We start from the raw sequence: 21,747 nt of genomic DNA on the forward strand, positions 1-21,747 counted from the left end.
CAGTATTTGGTATATATTACTTATTGTAATATAGTAACAACCTCACCTGACTAAATTACAAACATCATAACAACTTTAGTTCCACGACTTTTTACAATACATAACAAATTTACCAAAAATAAACATTAAAGTTTTTGTAGTCCTATCTGAGACTTATTGAATCGGTATTTGGTTGTAAAATAGTAAGTTCACAAGTGCAAGGGTCCTCCCCGACGATGCCCAGTCTCGCTCCTGCAATTTGTATCGGGCTGGTATTTACGCTAGCGCATTCTTTTGTTACCTCAAAGAGATAAAACCGTTATGAGCGATCTTAATAGTTTTATAAGAAATTAATAAAATTCATAGAACAAAAGTTGTTGTTTATAAAATTAGTAGTATAGTCCTGCAAGGTTGTTAGTATTTTACAAATAACCCAGTATATATGTAATAATGTAGCCAATGAACAACAAAAGTAGGTATTGTTAATTTTAAGGGCTTTTTTTTATCAAACTCTATGTACGGTAATTTATACGGCTCATAGACATGGTAAATACTCTTAACAGGATCTTAAAATATTAAAACAACGGTTACAAATCACTTCACCCTTGTTTCAAAACATCATAAGACTTTTAAAATGTCTTAAATCAATTCTTATTTAAATATTTTTGTGTGATTCATGTTTGAAGATACGTCAATCGTGTAGTCTCATAAGCTGTTCAGCCTTACAAAGTGTTACCAGTGACGCGTCTGTGGGATCGCTACGTCGGCTCGTCTGATGACATCAGAGCTTCGGACTGCTCATCTAATTCGGGAAGATTTCTTATTGCTCTGAAACACAAGTATTTTATAGGTGTAAAGTATGTTTTTACATTTACACGATATGTTTGCAAGCTGTAAAAGCCTAGTTCGTACATTAATAATGATAGAAACTCGGGGTCTGTACGCACAATGTCTACCTACAAGCAATTTCTTTAAATGAATGAAATATTCTTTATTGCACATAAAAAATTATAATGACAACATAGAACAGTAATCTAAGTATCAAAGAATAAGCTAATGTGCAACAGGCGATCGTATTACTAGGCAACAATTTCTTTCAGACAACCTTAGGATCGAAATAGAGTTGAAAAGGGGGTGCAACCAAGGAATATCTACTACGCGAAATGTCCTTTTCGGAAAATGTGCCTTTCTCAAAATTAATATTTAGAAAAATAGTCACATCGCGAAATTGTCTCGAAAGCACTGAAGGTTAGAGATGTAAAGGCGGGTACTAATTAGCGAACTGTAACGCGATAGATACAAACAGTCTTCACTCTCTAGAATAAGTTACCTGGTTATTGTCCGTTCACTGCGAATCGAACGCGTTCTGCTCGCGAACCATGTAACGGAACGCAGTGACGTACGTACGTACAGTACTTGACCGTACGTACAATAATTTTTGGAAACATAACTTGCAACGGTTACGGTTACAGCTCGCTAGTGAGTACCCGGCTTTAGATGTCTTCGTAGTAAACTTTCACGATTAAATAGATACGTCAGTTTAATTTAAAAAAAAAACTCACGAAAATCCCTCGGCAGCTCGTAACCTAGTAGTTAACCAGTTGGCAGGCGTACGTGGCAGATCCATAAGAGCAATCACCCATCCGGCGGCGGCCAACGCCGCGGCCGCGCCGCGCCACCAGCCGCCGCTGCGGCACATGTCGACTGCTGACGCGAGTGGAATGCACAGCCCGATCACTGTACTCGCTGTTTGAGGCGATGTTAGAGACCGACCCCTGTTCGCAACACGTATTTCAAGGCAAGGTGTTTGAATCTACTTACGACACAATTCTTGTTTTAAGTATATCGTGGGTAATCGTTGTAATTTGGTATGCTTTAGGACATATCTGACCAGGTACAGAGAGTCAATACTATATTATAATTAAATCTTATTATAAGTACAAATATAATGTCCAACAAACTTTACACCAAGTCTTTATGATAAGGGCAAGTTTAAATGTAGCAACTTTTACAAAGGGGATTCTTAAAACACGAATGCAATTAGCTTTTCCATAAATTGATAATGGTCGTTTGAAAGTTTTTTTTTATATTTATTAATACAAAGATCGAACACTCAGAAAAAATTCCTTCGATCCGGCTACATTTTTTAAAATTACATTTGACCAACTTTTGCTGTGTAGATGTTTTCTTTGATTATAATGAAATTTTGATCATCATTTTGATTAAATTAATTTATTTGTATTTTTTTTATTTCATTAATTTCTATGGAAAACTCGCAATTGACCTAAAAACTATACTAAAATTATTTCCATAAAAAAGATCTAATGGTATCCAAGACCTTTACCTGCTCCAAAATCGTTTTTGGATTTCCTCATATTAGCCATTATTTGATTTTTTTTTAATTGGGTAATTTAATATAATAAATAAAATTTAATATATTTTATTTACCTCGACTTGTCGTCGGTTCGATATTTGGACGTGTTGCAACGTCTATGGTCTCGAAGGAACTCATTGCAACGACTAAGGTCTCGAAGGGACTCACTTCGAGACCAAAGTCGAGGTAAGTAAAATATATTCACACGCGATTAAGTCCCGATTTTTAACCGACTTAAAAAAGGAGGAGGTTCTAAATACGACTGTATTTTTTTTAGTATGTTACGTGATAATTGTGAACCGATTTTGACGATTCCTTTTTGTTGGAAAGAGAGTACCTCGTTAGTGGTGCCATTTAAATTTGAAGAAAATATACCCCCTCGAAGGATGGCAAACTAGGGGATGAATCCGGTTTCGCGCACTTTCCACTAACTTTTGAACTTCGCTTTTTTAGTACTCTGTACTAATATTATTTCAAATTTAAATAATGTGTGAAAATCGTAACAATTTAAACCAATGTATAGTGAAGTCAGATTCGAATTAAGACGCGTCCAATAGCAACTTACCAAAGCCATAGTGACTCGAGCAATAGTGGCCCCAGTGCTCCATCCAGTAATAGCCAGCTGAAGTGGCGCGGAGGGGGTAAAGAAGCCGGCTCGGCCCCTCCTGCCGCTAATAAACCGCCTAGTGCCCAGCCCAGGCAACCGCATGCGCTGCCGCATACACCTTTAAGCGAATTGAGGATAAACGCTCACTATACAAAAAGAACGTTATGAAAAAGCCATAGACGATAATAATATGATAATTGTTTTTTGTGGCCTGCTCGTGCGCAGCATTGCCCTCCTTGTCATAACTAAGGCATTTAAACTTTGGTAACTTTCGACAAATTGGCACCATATTTTTTTTATTTTAGAAAAATGACATGCTGATTTTGTTTTAACAATAAAACTGAAACCTAAAAACCGCTTATAGGCCACGCCAGTGACGAGGCGTTCATATAACTCGATTCCCACCGGCTTACCTAAAATTTTCCACGTATTATAAATATTTAAAAGTAATAGAATAATTAACCAGTGAAATAACGTATACTAGTATTTTGTGTGCTAATAAGTGTTATGTTTAATTGTCGCCAAGGCGCCACTTGTTAAGGCAAGTATTTTTTGTTTTGCACCGACTTTACTACAGACAATTTTCACGCCTCGCCACTGGCCCACGCAGAGGTCCCGTGTTCGATTTCCGGGCCGGGCGGGTTACATTTATTTCTTTCGTGAGTTTGGATGTAATTTGTGGTTGTGTACGTGTGTGTACATGGCACCCGCGACACAGGGTTTCCCTAGTGCGGGGCTATGGGTTCACAGTATAATTTTAATATTTTATAGTGATAAATAAAGATGATACTTAAGAGAGCTGCATCTCTTTCTGGCATAAGACAAATAACAATAAAACAGAAAGAGACAAAACTCCCTTAACTGCAATCTGTTTAGTCGGATTCATTTTATGCTTTCCCTTGACCATTCGTTGTTCATTTATTGCTCGTCATTCACTCACTTAGTTAGGCATGACAAGTTTAGTTGGCACCTATGACAAACTGTCTTGGTGCAAATCGTATTTGTAATTATGCGTTACTTAACCTTAGGTGTCGCCTTGCAAAGACTGTCTTATGTTGGTTTTAGTGCAAACGGGCATTAGAGTTGTACGTCTTATACGGCGAGACTATCTCCTGACACTCCATACACAGTTTTTGTGTAAAGCCTTTGATCTGTTTACCATGTCTATTACCAAACAACTTCAAACTGTTGCGGTCAACTACCTACGACTCTACATACGTTCACAGCCAGACAACTCAATACAATAAAATTTAAATACTCCCTCACCAACAAGAAGAGGAGCATTTATGCCGTCTCCTTTCCTGAGCTCGCGTCTGAACAGCAACAAATGCACTGCGTAGAACACAGCAGATCCCAATGCCGCGAGCAATGCTTTCCAGTTGCCTTGATCGCTTTCTGCTACGCCTAACACCACCTACAAACATATGATCATTAAATATCGAACACTTAAAAAAAATTCCGTCGATCCGGCCAAAGTGTTTGATGTTTGTAGATAGATAAAAAATTCTTTATTGTAAGCACCACATACACAGAGAGATTACAGGACAAAAATTAAACACATTAGCAGGGTAACAATTGGCGGTCTTATCGCTTACAGCGATTTCTTCCTGACAACCTTAGAATGGAGAGAGACTAAACATTAATAAAAGCGGGGCTGCTAGATAAAACTGTATTAATAATTATAATAAAGTAATTGAGTAATTTCACAAAAAAAATATTGAATATCAATTCAATAACAAAATTATACAAAATCAAATGACAAGTCGTGACTGGTAGTAATCAACACGCCTATCCATGACACTTACAATGCCATTCACAGCTTTAAATCGCAAAATTCTGAGGAACACTGCCACTATGCCCGTCACTCTGAGACACGAGTTGACAAGTCTCATATGCCTGTAATTTCACCAGCAAGCTTAGCGCTCTTACCCTTCAAAACCGAAACGCAGTAACATGAGCATTACTGTTTGGCGGCAGAAATAGGCAAGGTGCCAGACTTCCCTGGACGAACTCTTTTACAGCTCTACTGCTACTAAACTTAACATACAAAATTCGGTGACCGCTAAAGGCGCTGTAAATATGCTTGCGCAGCCGGTTGACGTACACAATTTATAATGTATTGTATAAGGAATAGTACGGCGTAACGGACTCGTGTTCGCAATCGACGATGTCGGGGCGCCTGTTTGGTGTGTGTTTAAATAGGAATATTTTTTAATAAGGAAGTTTGTCCAACAAAGTTTTGTATTAATTAACATATTAACACTATTGTGATAATCAATGGTTGGAAAAAAAAAAAAAAAAAGGTGTTCCACATATATATTTGTATAGATACAGGTAGAGATATAATTACAAGGGCGGAGAGTGGCCATTCTCGTTACTTTTTTATTATCTGCCTTGTTAAAAGGTCAGTTATCTACTGCATTTTTAACATGGCACCATTAGAATTACTTTAAAATCCAACTTCGACTTCCTAGGTCAGTAGTTTTGTCCTACGATGCAGTAATACCATTTCCGGAAATCCGGAATTGGGAACAGTACGTAATATTTGGTGGTTTTAACAACTCTATGTCGCTCCTTGTGAATATGTTTTTCCGACGATTGGTGATAATTTATATGTCCATGAGATCTGACGATTTTAGTTATGTTAGCTGGTATAGTAGCATATCAATAACACAAACACAAAAGTATAATTTAAGTATATACAGGGTGTAACAGCAAGGTGTAGTCATATTTGAAGGTCGGATTCAGTTAATGGTATGAAACTATTTAGCAAAGTTGTTTTAGTACAAACTACGTTATTTATGGAAATTTCGCCATGAACAGTTTCGATCAGCTGATGTCATTTAACGAAAATAAATAGTCACATCACATCTCTATTGAGTATCATAATACAACCAAATTACGTAACTTGAAAAAATTGTGAAATTCAGGCATGTTGTTGTAAATGATAAAGTACTTAATGCCATATTCTTATTACTATGTTATAATTTACTAAATTTATTATTATTTTATTCATGTAATATGCGTGTGAACATTTAATGAAAAATAAATATTATCGATTACTTTGCCAAAATACACTAGTTCACAATAAAACTATTATTTAAAACTTAGTACATAATAACGTAATATGGTTTCGTTAACTTCATATCTTCAAACATACAAAATACACAAATTTCCATTTAATATCCATTAATAAAACTAATGTCCTCTAAAAAACACATATTTAAAGTTATCTCGGTTTCTTTTTACCATACGCATTCATCTATTGTATTTTAATGAATGAAATTTGTCTCTTTCTATCCGTCGGTACTGTTCTAACGCATGGCGGCGTCGGTATGTTTCTTCTAACGCATGACGCAATATGACGCAATTATCCGACTAATACTTCGCACCCTTACAATGAAAGCGACCCAAATCAAAAAATTAAAAAATGAGTTTATACCGTAAAACCATCTTAAAAAAATATTTTGTTACATTAGTCACACTGTGGTGAAGATGAAATTGTGCAATTAAAGCTCGAATAGCACTGATTCATAAAGGTCCCTTTCATTTTGTTCTTTCAGTTTAAAAATTCTACTCCCGCGTCGAAATATTAACGCCGCATTTATTGTTGAATCTGCATTTGCAAAGACAACACGCTGCCACTGACGGATTAGCATTTGAGCCATTTTCGTTCCGAAAATCATATTCAAAAATCACTAGTAGCAGTAGAGCTCCTTGTGAGTTCGTCCAGGGTAGTACTGCCACATTACCGTGTTACAGTTTTGAAGGGTAAGGGTGCTGGTGAAATTACAGGCACATGGGACTTGTCAACTATGTCTCAGAGAGATGGACGCCGTAGCAGTAGCCTTCGAGCGGCAGTGCTATGTTATGGACAGGCGTGACGCTTTCCACCGGGTACACGACTTGTTCGACCCGTCGCTTAATATTTAAAAAAAAAAAATTTTTTAGTAACTTACTTTTTAAAGGGACTTACTTTTTTGTTTCGTGGACTTTCTTCTTTTTTAATTGTGAAACAGGGACCACAAAACAATATCAAGGGTTATGACATCTTGCTTAGCTGATGAACATTAAAAAGACTTAATTCTTAATACGTTAAATGATAACAAAAAATCGTTAAAAAAAGACCTATTGGCGACTAGTTTTTGTAAATTATGTTTTTAAATTGTTGAACATTAAAATGATCAGAAACAATTTTCAGTTGTAAAGTTCCATTTTTCCTCATTATTTTCAAAGACTAATAAGGCCATCACCTTTAGTACTTCAAGAGTAGGTAATAAATAAAATAATATGAAAATATGAAAAAACTTGAAATCTTATTTTCTTTTGAATTCCCAAAAAGTTGAAATTTTGTATTGGGACACTTTCATCGTAAAGGTGCAACCTGAAGGTCGGTAAACGTCAAGAAATTAGTTTTGATCGTTGACCACGAATTAAGTATTGTAATTTTAATTTAATTTAATTTTTTTTTTATGATTGATTTAGTGTCTGTTTAAGTATATCTAAATGTTTTAAAATGAATGTTGAGCACAGTAATAATTGGGCACAGATATGCCTGTTGTATTAATTTTTAAGTGTTTTTATTTTCCTCACTTTCTGTATCTGATGTCTGTACATTGTGCCATAAATAAAAAATAAAAAATAAAAATAAAATAAATTTTCATCACTTGCTTGGAAATGAAAATATCGTGAGAAAACTTGGATTTCGGAGATAATTGCCGAAATCTTCAAAGATGCGAGAATGTCAAGTTTCCAACCAGTACTTACTATGCAAGTGCAGTGGACTAAACCTTGTGCAAAAAATAGTACTTTACTAACTTACATACGTCTATTGCTGAGCGCACGTTTCTAACAACAGGCTTACGCTTAATTTGACTTATCTACACACGACAACTTTCTGGGTATGGGTTTATTACATGGTGAAATTGAAATAATTAATATCCGTTGAACCTATTAAGGTTCTTACTTCCTAATAATATCTACTCATCTAAAGAAATATTTTAGAATAGTTTAAATTAGCAATAGTGTAAAACCATAAAAAATCTTACCTAAATAAACAAAGTATCAAGATTAGTCGCCTTGCGTACGCGATACGTAATCGTAGCGAAGTCGCAAGCCTTTGGCGGCAACTTTGGCGGCAAAAATATCACCTTTGATTTTCGCCGCCAGCATTTGATTTTATACATGGTGATGTGGATTAGTGGTTAATGTTAGACTCGTTTCGGAGGTCGTGGATTCGATTCTCATAGTTGACTGGCTCTATGGGGTAGTTGTTAGAGTGTTAGGTTTTCTTTGCGGATGTCGTAGATTTGATTCCCATAGTCGACTGCCTCCATAGTCTAGTGGTTAGAGCGTTAGGCTTTCTTTTCGGAAGTCGTGAATTTGATTCCCATAGTCGACTGCCTCTATGGTGTAGTGGTTAGAGTGTTAGGCTTTCGTTTCGGCGGTTGTGGATTTGATTCCCATAGTCGACTGCCTCCATGGTGTAGTGGTTAGTGTTAGGCTTTGTTTTCGGAGGTCGTGGATTTGATTCCTATAGTCGACTGCCTCCATGGTGTAGTGGTTAGAGTGTTAGGCTTTCGTTTCGGAGGTCGTGGATTTGATTCCTATAGTCGACTGCCTCCATGGTGTAGTGGTTAGTGTGTTAGGCTTTCGTTTCGGACGTCGTGAGTTTCCGATGGGTGACTGCCTCCTTAGTGCAGTATATCCGTAATCACTCAGTCAGTTCTTGCATTATGTGGAAGTGGTACGGGTGATGGTCAGAGCTTGTTTACAAACAAAGGCGTATGCAGTGCAACGTTGAAGGTCGTAGACGTAGGATATAGGTATTCGTTTAATGTGTATGTAATGATGTAATTTGTATCAGGAGAAGGGTCTTATTTCAAAAGGATGGTAATAATTTTAATTTCACCCTGTAGGTACATTATGAAAACGTTACCCTATATTCCAAAATTTGCGTTTCAGTCGGCGTCCTTTGATGTGCCGCCGCTGAGGCAGAGGTGCTATTTTTTAATTTTTTGTAACAGTCTGTAATTGCCGTTTGCGTTGTGAGGACTAAATAGGTGTCATCGTTTTGTTTGTGTCTTGTTTTTGTGTTTATTTAAACTATGTCACGCTTAAGCAATAGTGATTACTAAGAGATGATGTTGTGCGTAGGCGCAGCCGATGGGAGCTTGCGCCAGCCTCGCCAAATTTATTGGGCAAAGTTTATTGATGGCGTCCCAGAAAATCGACGTCGACCATTTCCTGCTGTGGAATGCTTCAGGAAGATGGTTATGAGACTTCATAATAGTGGATCGTTCCGTGGTTCCAGTTCTGAAGGCCGGCCGAGTTCACGAGACCCAGAATTCGAGGCAGATGTTTTGGAACATTTTCTCGGCAATCCAAAGACAAGTACTCGTCGTGCTGCGGCAGCCTTTGGTGGTGTGAACCATATGAGTGTGTGGCGTGTGCTACGGGATGATGGCCAGCACCCATACCATTTTCAAAGAACGCAGGAGCTGTTACAAGCGGACTATGATCCACGTTCCGTTACGTTTACGACCGCGACCAGATTGGGAGGTCTCCCGACTTCGCTTCGTCGGTACTGTGGACAGACGAGGCGTCATTTACGCGTGCGGGCATTATCAATATGCATAATGAACATTTTTGGACTCATTTGAATCCCCGCGTATCAAGGGAATCAAATTTTCAACACCAGTGGCGGATTAACGTGTGGGCTGGTATAATAGGTTGTGCCGTCATCGGTCCAGTGTTTTTGCCGGCAAGTCTGAATGGGGCCAATTATTTAAGATTCCTAACAGAAGACTTGGGTGACGTTCTGATGGCCCTGCCAGTGACACAATACGTGAGACTCGTGATGGAACATGGGATGACTTTCTAGCACGATGGAGCACCCGCACATTTTGCTCGAAATGTACGTTCCCATCTGAACGACCGTCTCCCGCAGTGGATTGGGCGGGGAGGTCCTGTACCCTGGCCAGCGTGGTCCCCAGACTTGACACCGCTCGATTTTTTTTGTGGGGTCATATAAAAATATTGTTTATGCGGAGTCCTGTGAAAGCGCAGAAGAAATGAGGCAGCGGATCGAAATGGCGTTTAGTCAAATCACTCGGCAGATGCTTCAAAGAGTAGAGCAGTCTCTGTACCGACGCACGGAAATATGCATATTGTATGGAGGTCGGCATTTTGAACCTTACCTGTAAATGTGTGAAATGTGCCAGCAGTGCGTGTAGTGATTGTACTTATTATTCAAAATTATCGTAAACAAGTCAATATTTCGTACATTGTACAACAGTGAATTACAATTCGTAGGAAATTCATTAAAACGTGTATGAATTGCACAGTAGGTAAGTACCAATTAAAAAAGTATCCACTATTGTAAAATTGTCGTAAATAAATGTATTAATACAAAATTATGTAGAATGTGTATACGATGAAGGCGTGCGTAACTACGGGCTTAATAAGTAAATAAATATCCTTTAAATTGTATGTAAATAAGTACGTACCTAGGTATGGTATAAAATAATATTGTTAGAAATAATTCGATTTTTCTAGGTATTTAAAGATTTTGTTACTTAATATTAACGTGTTATCAACATATTCAAATCATGTTTTTACAGTGGCATTTCAATTGTAGTCAGCTGTTCTTTCGCCGCTCCGCCCAGGTTTCATTAATGAATTTGTGAAGTCGTAGTAACGTAACTAGCAATAGAGTTGTGACGCAGTGGTTGTTTCGGACAATCACTATTTATACAAACATAATTAAAGTTATATCAACATTAAAAGTCACTTATTTTTATTTGATATTTTGCACAGAGGGTCTAGATCAAGTATAGGTTTGGCTCCTTTAATATGACTACACCTTGCGGTTACACCCTGTATATAGTAGTAAAACATTGTGATATTTCAATAAACTTTATATAGCAGACCAATGTTTTAATAAAAAAATATAATAGGAAAGACAATATCGACTGTGAACTGGCAATCAGTACTATCTTAATTTTCTAAAGATTTCACTTTTTAATACCATTTTATACCATTTCATACTCCGCAGCGTTGCAAGAAATTCCATCTCAAATACAATTTAATTTTGGCGCCAGAATCGACTTCATTCAACTTGTACTAACTTCTAACCAGATGCTACATAAATGATGCAAACAATTATTTCCTTCATCCTGTAAAATTGCCAAAATTGAGATAGTACCGGTTGCCAATTCACAGTCGATATGCGGAATTTTACAGCTTACTAAAATTTCTAAAAATAGATACCATTTTTTAAAGCTAACAATAAATTTTAGCATCGTATGCATTATCAGCAGAGATCGGAATGCGCACCTATTTACAATAATTTACCTAAACTTACATTATTCCCCATGAAATGGTCTGATTAAAATTAAAAAACCAAAAAACAAAATGGTGAGATTTTTACTTACATTGTACAAAACTATTCTTCCAAAATTGAGAATTTAGAATTTTTAAATGGGAGAGGCTTCCCTGGTAATGGCAAAGTCGGCCAGGGTCAGGGACTCAGGTTCAAAACCCGTCGAACAATATGTACCTATTTCTGCAGCCAAACAGTAATGTCAGCATTACTGTAGTGGCAGTGCCCCTCAGACCTTTGTGATTCAAAGCGTACTTCGATGACAAAAATCCATGGTAATGACCCGTTTAGCTGTTGCAAGTAGTCTCGATTTAAGATGTTTAAATTAAATATTGTAATGATAAATGTATATTTACAAAGAGCAACCCCTACAGTTTCTTGCTCATTCTTCTCAGGGGAATCTGCCTTACGAATGAGCAGTAGAGTTTAATTAGTATAACGATTTCAAGTGTAATTTGCTTACCCATGAAATAATGGTTATTTGACCTTGACTTTGAAAAGCCCTGAGTGGCACTGCACGACTTTTTCATCTTAACACTAGGTATCATAAAAAAAATTACGTAGTATGATCGCTAGCTACTTATTTGTTGGATGTTTTGGTCTATCATACTAACCAGTCCAGCAGCGGTGAGCAAAACTGCGATGCATTTGGAAAGATTGAATCGGTCTGCAGGCACTTGTGCGAAGAGCGCACCCAGCGAGAGCGCGAGTGCGCCTGTCGTGGACACATACAGCGTTGCTGAACCCGTGGTCGTGTACAGGAGACTCAGCCGGTAAAGGTAGTTCGATATGAACCACTGGAATGACAACAATTTTTTGGGATCACGTCTTCTCACCCCACTTGGAAATCAACATATGGGTAATTATCAAGTTAGTTTTCAATACCTAATTTCGGTGGCAATTTTTATTATTTAAGTATTGAAATATACCATCGTGAATTATTAAATAATATTTCAGGTTAGTACACTATTACACTCGACTATTAAGTACTTCATGTATAATATTCAATAATATTCTAGAATATTTAAATAATAAACATTGCCATCCAAATTAGTCAAAAAAATTAACTGAATATTACCCCTATACAGCCTGTTGAGTATAAATTGAAGTACGAACCCAAAAGAATTGTTGGTACTTTTGCACAATACGCATAACTGTAGTGACTTAATGCGTTTGCTTAGCATCAGAATAATGTACAAAACAGAGTGAGATAAATTAAGATAAAGCGACAAATATACATGGCATCTTGACTTTTTTCTTTCATTTTTATCTATTTAAATTGCATTGATTGTAGCAGCTATAACCACCTTGAACAAATCCACTCATGTGGACAATTCTTTTTCTTTTTAACGCACTCACTCTTACCCCGTACTAGGGAAACCCTGTATCGCGGGTTCCACGGCACATAGAAAACTACAAATTACACCCAAACTCACGAGAGATATAAATATAGGCTATAACAAATATTTCTTCCGGCCCGGGAATCGAACTCGGGGCCTCTGCGTGGCAGTCAAGCATGGTAACCATTCGACTACGGAGACAGGAAGGCAATCAGCACTGTCTTACAAATTAATTACGAATGCTTCGTACTTTTGACTATAACGTACCTACTATATTTAGCGTGCTCGGATTGTGGTACATACAACAGCCCTTAATGCAATAACCACATAAGCATAATTCACACTGCTATTACAGTAGTGATGTAACTCAAAATATAAATTAAATTCAAGATTATACTACTACTGAACGTAAAATTTGAATCTCTACAGGTCAATAAAACCGTCGTTAAAATATGGTAAAAAAAAAATTAAAGATATTTACTTAACTCAAAATGATACAAACATTTTGTGAGCTAGTTCGAAACAAAACAATCATTACGCAAAAATATGAAATTGTTTTTTTCCTTTTATTTTTAAATATTTTGCCAAACAGGAAATTGTTTAGATGTCTGTTATAAATTTAGCCTATTTTTTTTACTTATACATATAAGTTTTAATTATCACGGGAAGTAATTTTGTTTTTAATCGATTCTGAAGAAAAATACACTAACAGTGCAATATTATAGTTGAAAAGAAGTATGGTAAAAGTGTACCGGTATGCAGAATACGAGGGCGAGGCGTAGATGCCTCCTAGTGGCGGCAGCGGCGGCGCGGCGCTGCGCATGTTCGGAAGCTCGCACTGACGCCGCCCACGACAACCGCGCCAGTAAAGCCTCGCCTGCCTGCGCCGCTGACATCACGCGCACCTGCCACATAGTCCATCAACAAATTCACGCAATAACTAAAGAAATTTAGGCGTGTTCATTAGTCGATTCCGAGAAACAAAATGTCAAAAAAATAGAAGGATCAAGTTTATTGCAACCACAACAATTATATAATTAATTCTAATAATATAATCTCAGTACAGAGCACTAAAAAACCGACTTCAAAAGTCATTCATCCCCTAGTTTGCCACCCTTAGAGGTAGAATATTTTCTTTAAATTTAAATGGGAACACTACTGAGGACCACTACTCTTTCGAACAAAAAAGAATCATCAGAATCGATTCACAAATGCCAAAAGTTATCGCGAAACATACGTAAAAAAAATATCCAGTAGAATTGAGAACCTCCTCCTTTTTGAAGTCGATTAAAAACAAAGTATAAATTACGGCCTTTATTGTAACCAGAAATCTATCAACCTTTCAAACCACCTTGACCTCAACCTTCTATTATTTTTATACTTTACCGTGAAAATAAATACTACGAGATAATTTCTATTTCGGCATGGCCAGTTTGTTTCATCACAATTTCCTATTTTTGTATTGGATACGATGTTTTAAAAGTAGATATCAACATAAAGAAATATGTGGAAAATATGTAATATAAAAAAATCTAACAACATTAAACGTAACCTCGATGTGTCTCTAGTATTCAACTGATAATCAATACACTAGCTTATGTAAATATTATATTACCTTTGTATGAACAGTTAGCGCCAAGTTACACAAGAAAGCTTTCGCGCGGCGACCGCCCACTTACCACGCCTTCATGTACATTAATGGCGAATCTGAATTCTATTTATTGTGCAACAACATTCAAATTCCTCTCAATAAAATTACCAGCCGCCGCGTAGACCAAATTCAAGCCAGGGTAGCCCGCGTGCCCAGAACGCTCATTCAAATTAAAACGTAAAAGCTAAACAAATCCAAAGCCTTAGGGCGCATTTATTCGACACGAATTTCATCGCGCTCACCCCGCGCGGCCCGCCGCGCGGTCGAAGGGCGGAGTCCGCGTTGCCGCCGCACAGCGACCGCGTGTGTCTAACTGTCATGGCAAAATACGCTCTATTTGTTTAGCTTTTATGTTTTAATTTAAATGAGCATTCCGGGCACGCGGGCTAGCCTGGGTTGAATTTGGTCTACGCGGCGGCCTGCGCGACGACCGTAATTTTACTAAGAGACGGTAATTTTATTGAGAGGAATTTAAATGTAGTTGCATAATGAATAGAATTCAGATTCATTAATGTACATGTAGGCGTGGTAACTGGGCGGTCGCCGGCCGCGCGGCGAAACTTTTCTTCTCGTGTAATTGGGCGCTTATTGTTTTATGTTAAATAATATACTTATGATAAAAATTATTACCTCAGCAACTTTGTTGAAGCGTACCGCTCTGGGGGCTGCATCGTCGCTATCTGTTGTTTCCCCAGTGCGGACTGGGACAAAGGTTGAGTCACTCTGTATAATTAAATTTTTTTATCAATAACACTTCAAAAGCCATTTTTATCAATAAGAAAAACAAATACCAACTTACCTACATTTCGTACTTAATTCACATTACAACTTATCGTACTTAATTCACATTGGCGCGGCGTGATGCCGTAAGTACGTTTTCTTAGTAGATAAAGTTACGTGCTTTTTTGATAAAATTGCATATATTTTTTTGTCATCGCATTTAGATTCATGCTGAGTGCGGTACTTATGAAATCGATTAAAGGAAAGAAAAAATGCAAAAATTAATGGAATATAACATCAAGCCTATTTCTCTGGTGAAAGACAAAAATGGACTGAATGGAGAATGCCTAGGCCAAATTAAGTGAAAAGTTAAAGCAGATGCATATTATACGAAATTTATTAAGGGTAGAGGAATTAATTTAAAAGAAGAAATTTAAATGTAATAATATTATTAAGGACAATTATTGAATGTTAAGAACTCTTTTATGTATGAAGGACCAAAGTATATATTTCTGTTACTTTTATTAGTTTTATCCTGAGATTATGAGCTAATAGTTTGTACTCTCTCATAATAATAGTTTCCCTAAGAAATACCACTATGTGTTTTATACTGTTTTTGCTCTATGTAAATATGCCAAAATATTAAAACAAACTAAAAAAGTATTTTCTTGAAAAAATGAACTAACTTGGACTTTCGTGTGTTTACTGTTAGTTACAAATTTCGCTATATGCATAATATATATTAACGTACATAACTATACATGTAGACAAGTACAAAGTGATTTTACTTACCAAACTATTACCAGACTCAGTGAAATAATTTTCATCATCTGTTTCAGCTGTTGGTTCCAATAATTGCTGGAAAAGACATCATTATCATCGGCTTCACTTCTGGCCATCGTGAAAAAGTACACATAAAACTTTCCATTTGCATAACCTTTTTTTAAACGCAATTAATGACATTACAATGTTAAAAAAAAAACAGTGGTGTTTGCATGTATATACACAGCCAAAAATAGTTAAAAAACTTAATTTCAAAGGCAAAAATTTTTCTATACAATTTCATACAGCTAAAAAAATTTTCAATTAAAACTTACAGTGTAATCAGCAGGTCTGCAAGGATCCCTCGTAGGTGGCGAGAAGCATAGAACTAACAAGTATACAAACAGCAGGGAACTGCGCACATAGGTCACCAGGAACGGCCGGTCCAGCTTTTCTTTATATATGTACTGCAAATAAGTTCAAATATTATATAACTTCATATGTAATAAACAGTCAAATTAAAAATAGCCTAATCAAAACAGTAATGTAACTATTTTTTCAGATCTAAATCGAGGTTCAGGTCTATGATCACAGCTGACTGCGTTGACAGTCAGTCAGCAGTGACCATGGAACCTGCAAAGGGCTCAAAATGTTGGTTTGTTTGAAAAAACAAATATACGCAATTTAAATTGAATTAATCTCAGTTCAGAGTACTAAAACAACCCATCTCAAAAGTCATTCATCTGGTGGTTTGCCACCCTTCGAGGTGGAATAATTCCTTCAAATTTAAATGGGACCACTACTGAGGTATCCTCTTTCCAACAAAAAGAATCATTAAAATCGATTCAAAAATAACACACAAAATAAACATACAGTGAAATTGAGAACCTCCTCCTCTTTTTTGAAGTTGGTTAAGAATAGTTTCATTTCCTATGTGTAACAATCGCAAAAACCTAAGAACTCGATATCCTAGTCAAAATTACATTATTTGATACAGAATCCATTAAACCAAAGAACATTTAACCTTATGGGTAGATTACATTCATCAATAAATGTTTTTGTTATACAGATTTTGAAAATCCATGCACAAAGGCAACTAAAGTGGTATAGCAAAATAATAAGCACCAATTAAATCTAAGTTCTAAGTTAAACTTTGATATGAAATCAAAGTCCAAAAATGTAAACAATGCCATTACAAAATATATTCCACGAATAGTGGAACAGTGAAAAGAGCTAAAAATCAATACTAGATGTTTTATATTGTTTTCAAATTGTGTGCATGTACAAACAAAATATTGTCAAATCATATTTTTTATTTGAAACACCATATTTAATAAGATATTTAAAAAAAACTATTTCTTGTGGAAAGATTTTAGTTTTTAATTTTATTTAATATTCAATATGGATGGACAGTAACGAGTAAGCCTGTTCGGTTGCAGCTCCACCATTGCATCGTGACGTTCTTCATTCGGTTTCTGGCAGCTGTCATTATCGAATGTGTTCCTCGCTGCGTATGTGTTGTGTTGTTAAGTATTGTGGTTGCTTGCTTTCATGTGAACATAACCACAATGGAGGCAAAAAAAGATCACATTATGCAATGCCTGTAACTGAGATGGTTATGATAATAAATGCCTACTAGCATACATTACAGGCCACTAAATTAATATTGGTCTTTGTACGAGTGTGCCAACAAAACTGATGAGATTCTGGGAATATCTGAAAGAACCGTTTGAAGAATAGTTTGCCTGAGTAAAAACAAAAGTCAATATTTGACATGTTAGCCACTAATATCGAACACAAAACATAGTTTATGTTCTCAATATAAAGAATATTCTAAGATGTTTATTTTGTGTAATTTTCTATAGGCCGTGATCTTTCTCTTTGCCTCATAATTTTTTAATTGAAAATATTAAATATATTGAATAATTGAAATTAATTGAATATATTAAATACACTTCCGGACACTTGAATCGAGCCACATTACATTCCCGGGCCTAAAAACCCATTACACAAAATATATGCAATATAACAAAAAAGTTTTTATGCATTTTTAATGCTGGCATATTTCATCGTCTTTCCCGTATGTATTCTTCCAAATTTGAATTTAAGATTTTAAAATAAAGAACAAAAGCCGAGCTTGGTCACTGATTTGAAAAAAATAATGGCTGTAGAAAGTTACTTTTGAAGCGATTTAATTTCGATTTTGTTTGAATTTTCGCTATTTTTGTTAACCAAAGTTTAGTTTAGTTTTTTTTTTCTTTAATTTGAATCGCTTTTGGCTATAAAATTATGGATACTTCACCTGAAGTAGCCGCGCAAGCTGTAGCACTTCTTCAATCTGGGCTAAGTCAGCGAGATGTGAGTTCACAACTTCTCATAAGTCGTTCCGCTGTCCAAAGAGTGTACCATCGATACCTGGAGACTGGCGGCTTCGTTCGGCGAACAGGAGGACCTCGTTACCGGGTGACAACGGCGAGACAAGATCAATACATTGTCACTACCAGCTTACGCAATCGACGCCTTACCTCTGTTCAAATACAAGAACAGCTCAGGGACTTTCACGGAGTGGCTGTAAGTGCTCGGACCGTTAGAAGGCGACTCAATGAACGTGGTTTAAAGCCCCATAAGCCAGCCAATGGACCCAAATTGACACGAGCACACCGAATAGCCCGTTTAGAGTTTGCGCGCGAACATCTAAATTGGACTCGACATCAATGGAGCCAGGTTCTCTTCACAGATGAGTCCAAGATAATGCTATACGGTAATGACGGAAGGAGTAAGGTGTACCGAAGAGAGAACGAGCGTTTCGCGCAATGTTGTATTGACGAAAGAGTGAGTTATGGTGGAGGATCATGGACTGTCTGGGGAGGAATCTCTATGGAAGGCAAAACTGAGCTAGAGGTAGTAACGGGACCACGACTGCCGCCCCTAGATGGCAATAGATACATTCGCCAATGTTTAGAGAACCACGTGATGCCATATGCTGGATTTATTGGCCAAGATTTCGTTTTAATGCATGATAATGCAAGGGCCCATACTGCGGGAATCGTCAGGCAGTACTTAAATGACATTGGTATCACTGTTATGAGATGGCCAGCGCGAAGTCCTGATATGAATCCTATAGAGCATCTATGGGATGAGCTGAAGAGGCGTGTTCGAGCTCATCATCCTGCCCCGCAAACCACGGAGGAGCTCAAAAATGTAATTTTGGAAGAATGGGAGGATATTCCTCAACATGTCATAACGACATTGATTAATTCTATGCCAAACCGTATGAGAGCTGTCATTAATGCACGGGGAGGCAATACAAGTTACTAAATAAACATTTCTTTTCATTTAAAACATTTTTTTATTTAAAAATCGATTAGATTTTTTTCTTTGAAAAAAGCAAATATGGACTTGTTTCAACGTAACTCGACTTTTTTAATAAACTGTAGTTCAAATTTAGAACAGTGGCACTCTAAATGAATGTTGATTAAACCAGCTCCAAAACTGCATCAAAACATTTTCCTTCTACATAGATTTTTTACAAGTTACAGTACTCCAAACCAAAAAAATCAAGGTGGCTCGATTCAAGTGTCCGGAAGTGTAGTAAATTGTTCAACCCAAAAGAGTATTTTTCTGTTATAATTATTAGTCAGAATAAGATAGAATCTGTTAATAAATGAATGTGGAAAAAATGGTTTATAATCTATAACAGTGACAGTTGTTTGTTTACATTTTAGGACTTTGACTCTATCTCAAGAGTTTAAATCTAAAGCCAATTTCCTAGAGTAGCCTAAATGAAGAGTGTGTTAGTATTTGTACTACATTTGGGCTACTCTCTATTTTTTATCTTGTTGCTATTTTTTTTCATATTCAGATTGGATATCAGCTACTTGTTGGCCTCTTTAAATATTTATCTCTTTCAACCTATCATGCTGTATATTTTTGTTTAAATATTTTACATGTTTGACAGAAATGTGGGCTCAAATAATTAATAGGTACATACGCCAACACATCAAGCTACACATTGACATATCTAGTTCCGTTGCACTGGAGGCAATTTTCGAACAAAAATGTGTAGTCTGATGTGCCGTTGTCCATACATAATTGTATGGATGAAAAAAACTATTTAATAGTGTAGCCAATTGGGAAAGATAAAAAGATGTTTAAGCAAATAAAGATCTTTTATACGAATTTGTACCTAAAATTGCAGTCATGACTTTTATGGGTTTTAAATTAGAATTAAATAAGAGGAAAATAATGGAAAGCTTAACTAGCTAATAGAATACGAAGAGTTAAGAACCGATTAGGATGTAAGATTTACTGCTTACTTTCGTCAATTCTGATGATAATACCCACAGGACAACCACCAGTAGTAATAGAAATACGCCGAAAGCGAATTTCCTCCGACTGAAGTGCTGCACGCCATCCTTGCTACTCTTATTGTTGGGACTCACTCGGAAGTAGTTGTGGCACAACGTCAACATGAAGACAGTTATAACTACTCCAAACAAAGTAAATAAATACGAAAATTTTGCAGTATTTCGCGTCAGTCCATGATTTTAACCGCTTCTTTTTTAGGCCTCGTTTGGCATTGTCGTTTATATACGATCTTCATCAATACGTGAGCGATGTTAGTTCACAGTTTGTATGCAAATAAACAACAATATTGCAGTTTATCAACTTCTAAATAGAAGTAAAACGGAATTACACGGCCCTCGAACAATGGCCTCATGACATTGTGTTGCGTTAACTGTCAATCGACTTTGGCATCTAATAATGTTTTTTACAAAAATGCCCATTTGTCACATCTTCTTCCCAGATAATGAAAGAAAATTCCGAAAAATTTCAAATGGTGGATTTTTTCCTGGAAAAAATTGAAAATTGGAGAAAAAGTGGCTTTTAGCTATACAAGTTTATTTTACAATTCACGCTAAATAAAAATCTTCAAAAGATATTTCTAAACGTAGAATATTTCACTTTGAAATTAATAAAAAAACAATATTTGAAATTTTCCGGAAAATTACCCAACAGTAGCTAAAAACCACATCTATAAAAAAAAAGATATTTATATGTTTTCACAACAGCGAAAAAATCTCCAACAACCACATTACCGTCACCATCACCTTTTGTTGGCTCCATCGTTTTCGTTCAGTAACTTCAACTTTTGACAGGTGTCAACGTCTAATGTGGAAACATAATTAAGTTTCTGAAAAATATGATTGTTTCAAAATGGAAATCCATGACCCAACACTAATGTGCAACACTAATGTGTAAAAAAAAAGTACAAAGAAACCATTGACTTACAATTATATGGACGTCGGGTCCGCGCTAAAAAGTGTCCGCACTTGTAAGGCGCTAAAATCGTATACAGAGCGCCAAACTCCGCTTTAGTCTTCATTTGTTCGACTGACAGCGCGATACTGCGATGACATTACAATTTAAATTTCGAATAGGTTGACTTGGGATTTTTCGTGGTTTTTGTATTAGACCCGTATTCCATTTATTTGTAAGTCAATGAAAGAAACGAACTATTCTGACGATTCGCTCTGGGCCTTTCGGAGGGAAAATTGTCGTTTTTATTTTGACTTTCAATTATTTTGTGAAATCTAGTTCAAAGTGGAATAGGATAGTGCTATTGTGCCTTAATCGAAGATTAAAACGCGAAATTGTACGAATCTCGAAAAAATCTAAAATACCCGTATCGGCCCGTTCTAAGGAATTCCGAGTCAATCCCACCACGCGCGCCGCCTCATATTCCCTATTCTCTTTGTGGCGGCCATATTTACAGAAACATAATTAAACGAAGACATGGGTCAAATGACTTGTATCCAAGCCAAAATTATTAATAAAAACAAAAAAAACGAGCTTTTCTTTCATTGAAGTTTTTGTAAAGGAAAATTTCTCGAAAAAAAAAATCCAAAAAAATTTCCACCATACGATAAC

At 36.4% G+C, this 21,747-nt stretch overlaps 1 protein-coding gene across 3 annotated transcripts; it reads right to left on the bottom strand.

The window, feature by feature from the left end:
* Positions 1-20,528, bottom strand: LOC113230698 (solute carrier family 35 member F5). Of its 3 annotated transcripts, XM_026464748.1 has the most exons (11): positions 20,133-20,528; positions 16,152-16,283; positions 15,847-15,912; positions 14,965-15,057; positions 13,436-13,588; positions 11,958-12,140; positions 4,227-4,374; positions 2,919-3,078; positions 1,675-1,754; positions 1,542-1,630; positions 1-807 (listed from the first exon to the last, which is right to left on the bottom strand). In XM_026464748.1, exons 1-10 carry the CDS (start codon positions 20,286-20,288, stop codon positions 1,566-1,568), a joined length of 1,236 nt encoding a protein of 411 aa, XP_026320533.1. In that variant the 5' UTR covers positions 20,289-20,528; the 3' UTR covers positions 1-807; positions 1,542-1,565. The 3 variants fall into 3 exon arrangements, with proteins under 3 accessions (XP_026320533.1, XP_026320532.1, XP_026320531.1); XM_026464747.1 differs by having other exon boundaries at positions 1,594-1,754; XM_026464746.1 differs by having other exon boundaries at positions 1,542-1,754.
* Positions 20,529-21,747: the final 1,219 nt, after the last annotated feature.

The sequence above is a fragment of the Hyposmocoma kahamanoa genome, unplaced genomic scaffold, assembly GCF_003589595.1.
Source record: "Hyposmocoma kahamanoa isolate Upper Pololo Valley unplaced genomic scaffold, ASM358959v1 64, whole genome shotgun sequence".
Lineage (NCBI taxonomy): Eukaryota > Metazoa > Arthropoda > Insecta > Lepidoptera > Cosmopterigidae > Hyposmocoma > Hyposmocoma kahamanoa.

Bases quoted from the DNA above. Each gene is read 5' to 3' on its own strand.
- LOC113230698 (XM_026464746.1), bottom strand. From the start codon at position 20,288: ATGTTGACGTTGTGCCACAACTACTTCCGAGTGAGTCCCAACAATAAG. The intron at 16,284-20,132 runs GTAAGCAGTAAA...ACTTATTTGCAG, and splicing joins TATCATCAGAATTGACGAAA to TACATATATAAAGAAAAGCT. The intron at 1,755-2,918 runs GTAAGTTGCTAT...TGTTGCGAACAG, and splicing joins CTCGAGTCACTATGGCTTTG to GGGTCGGTCTCTAACATCGC.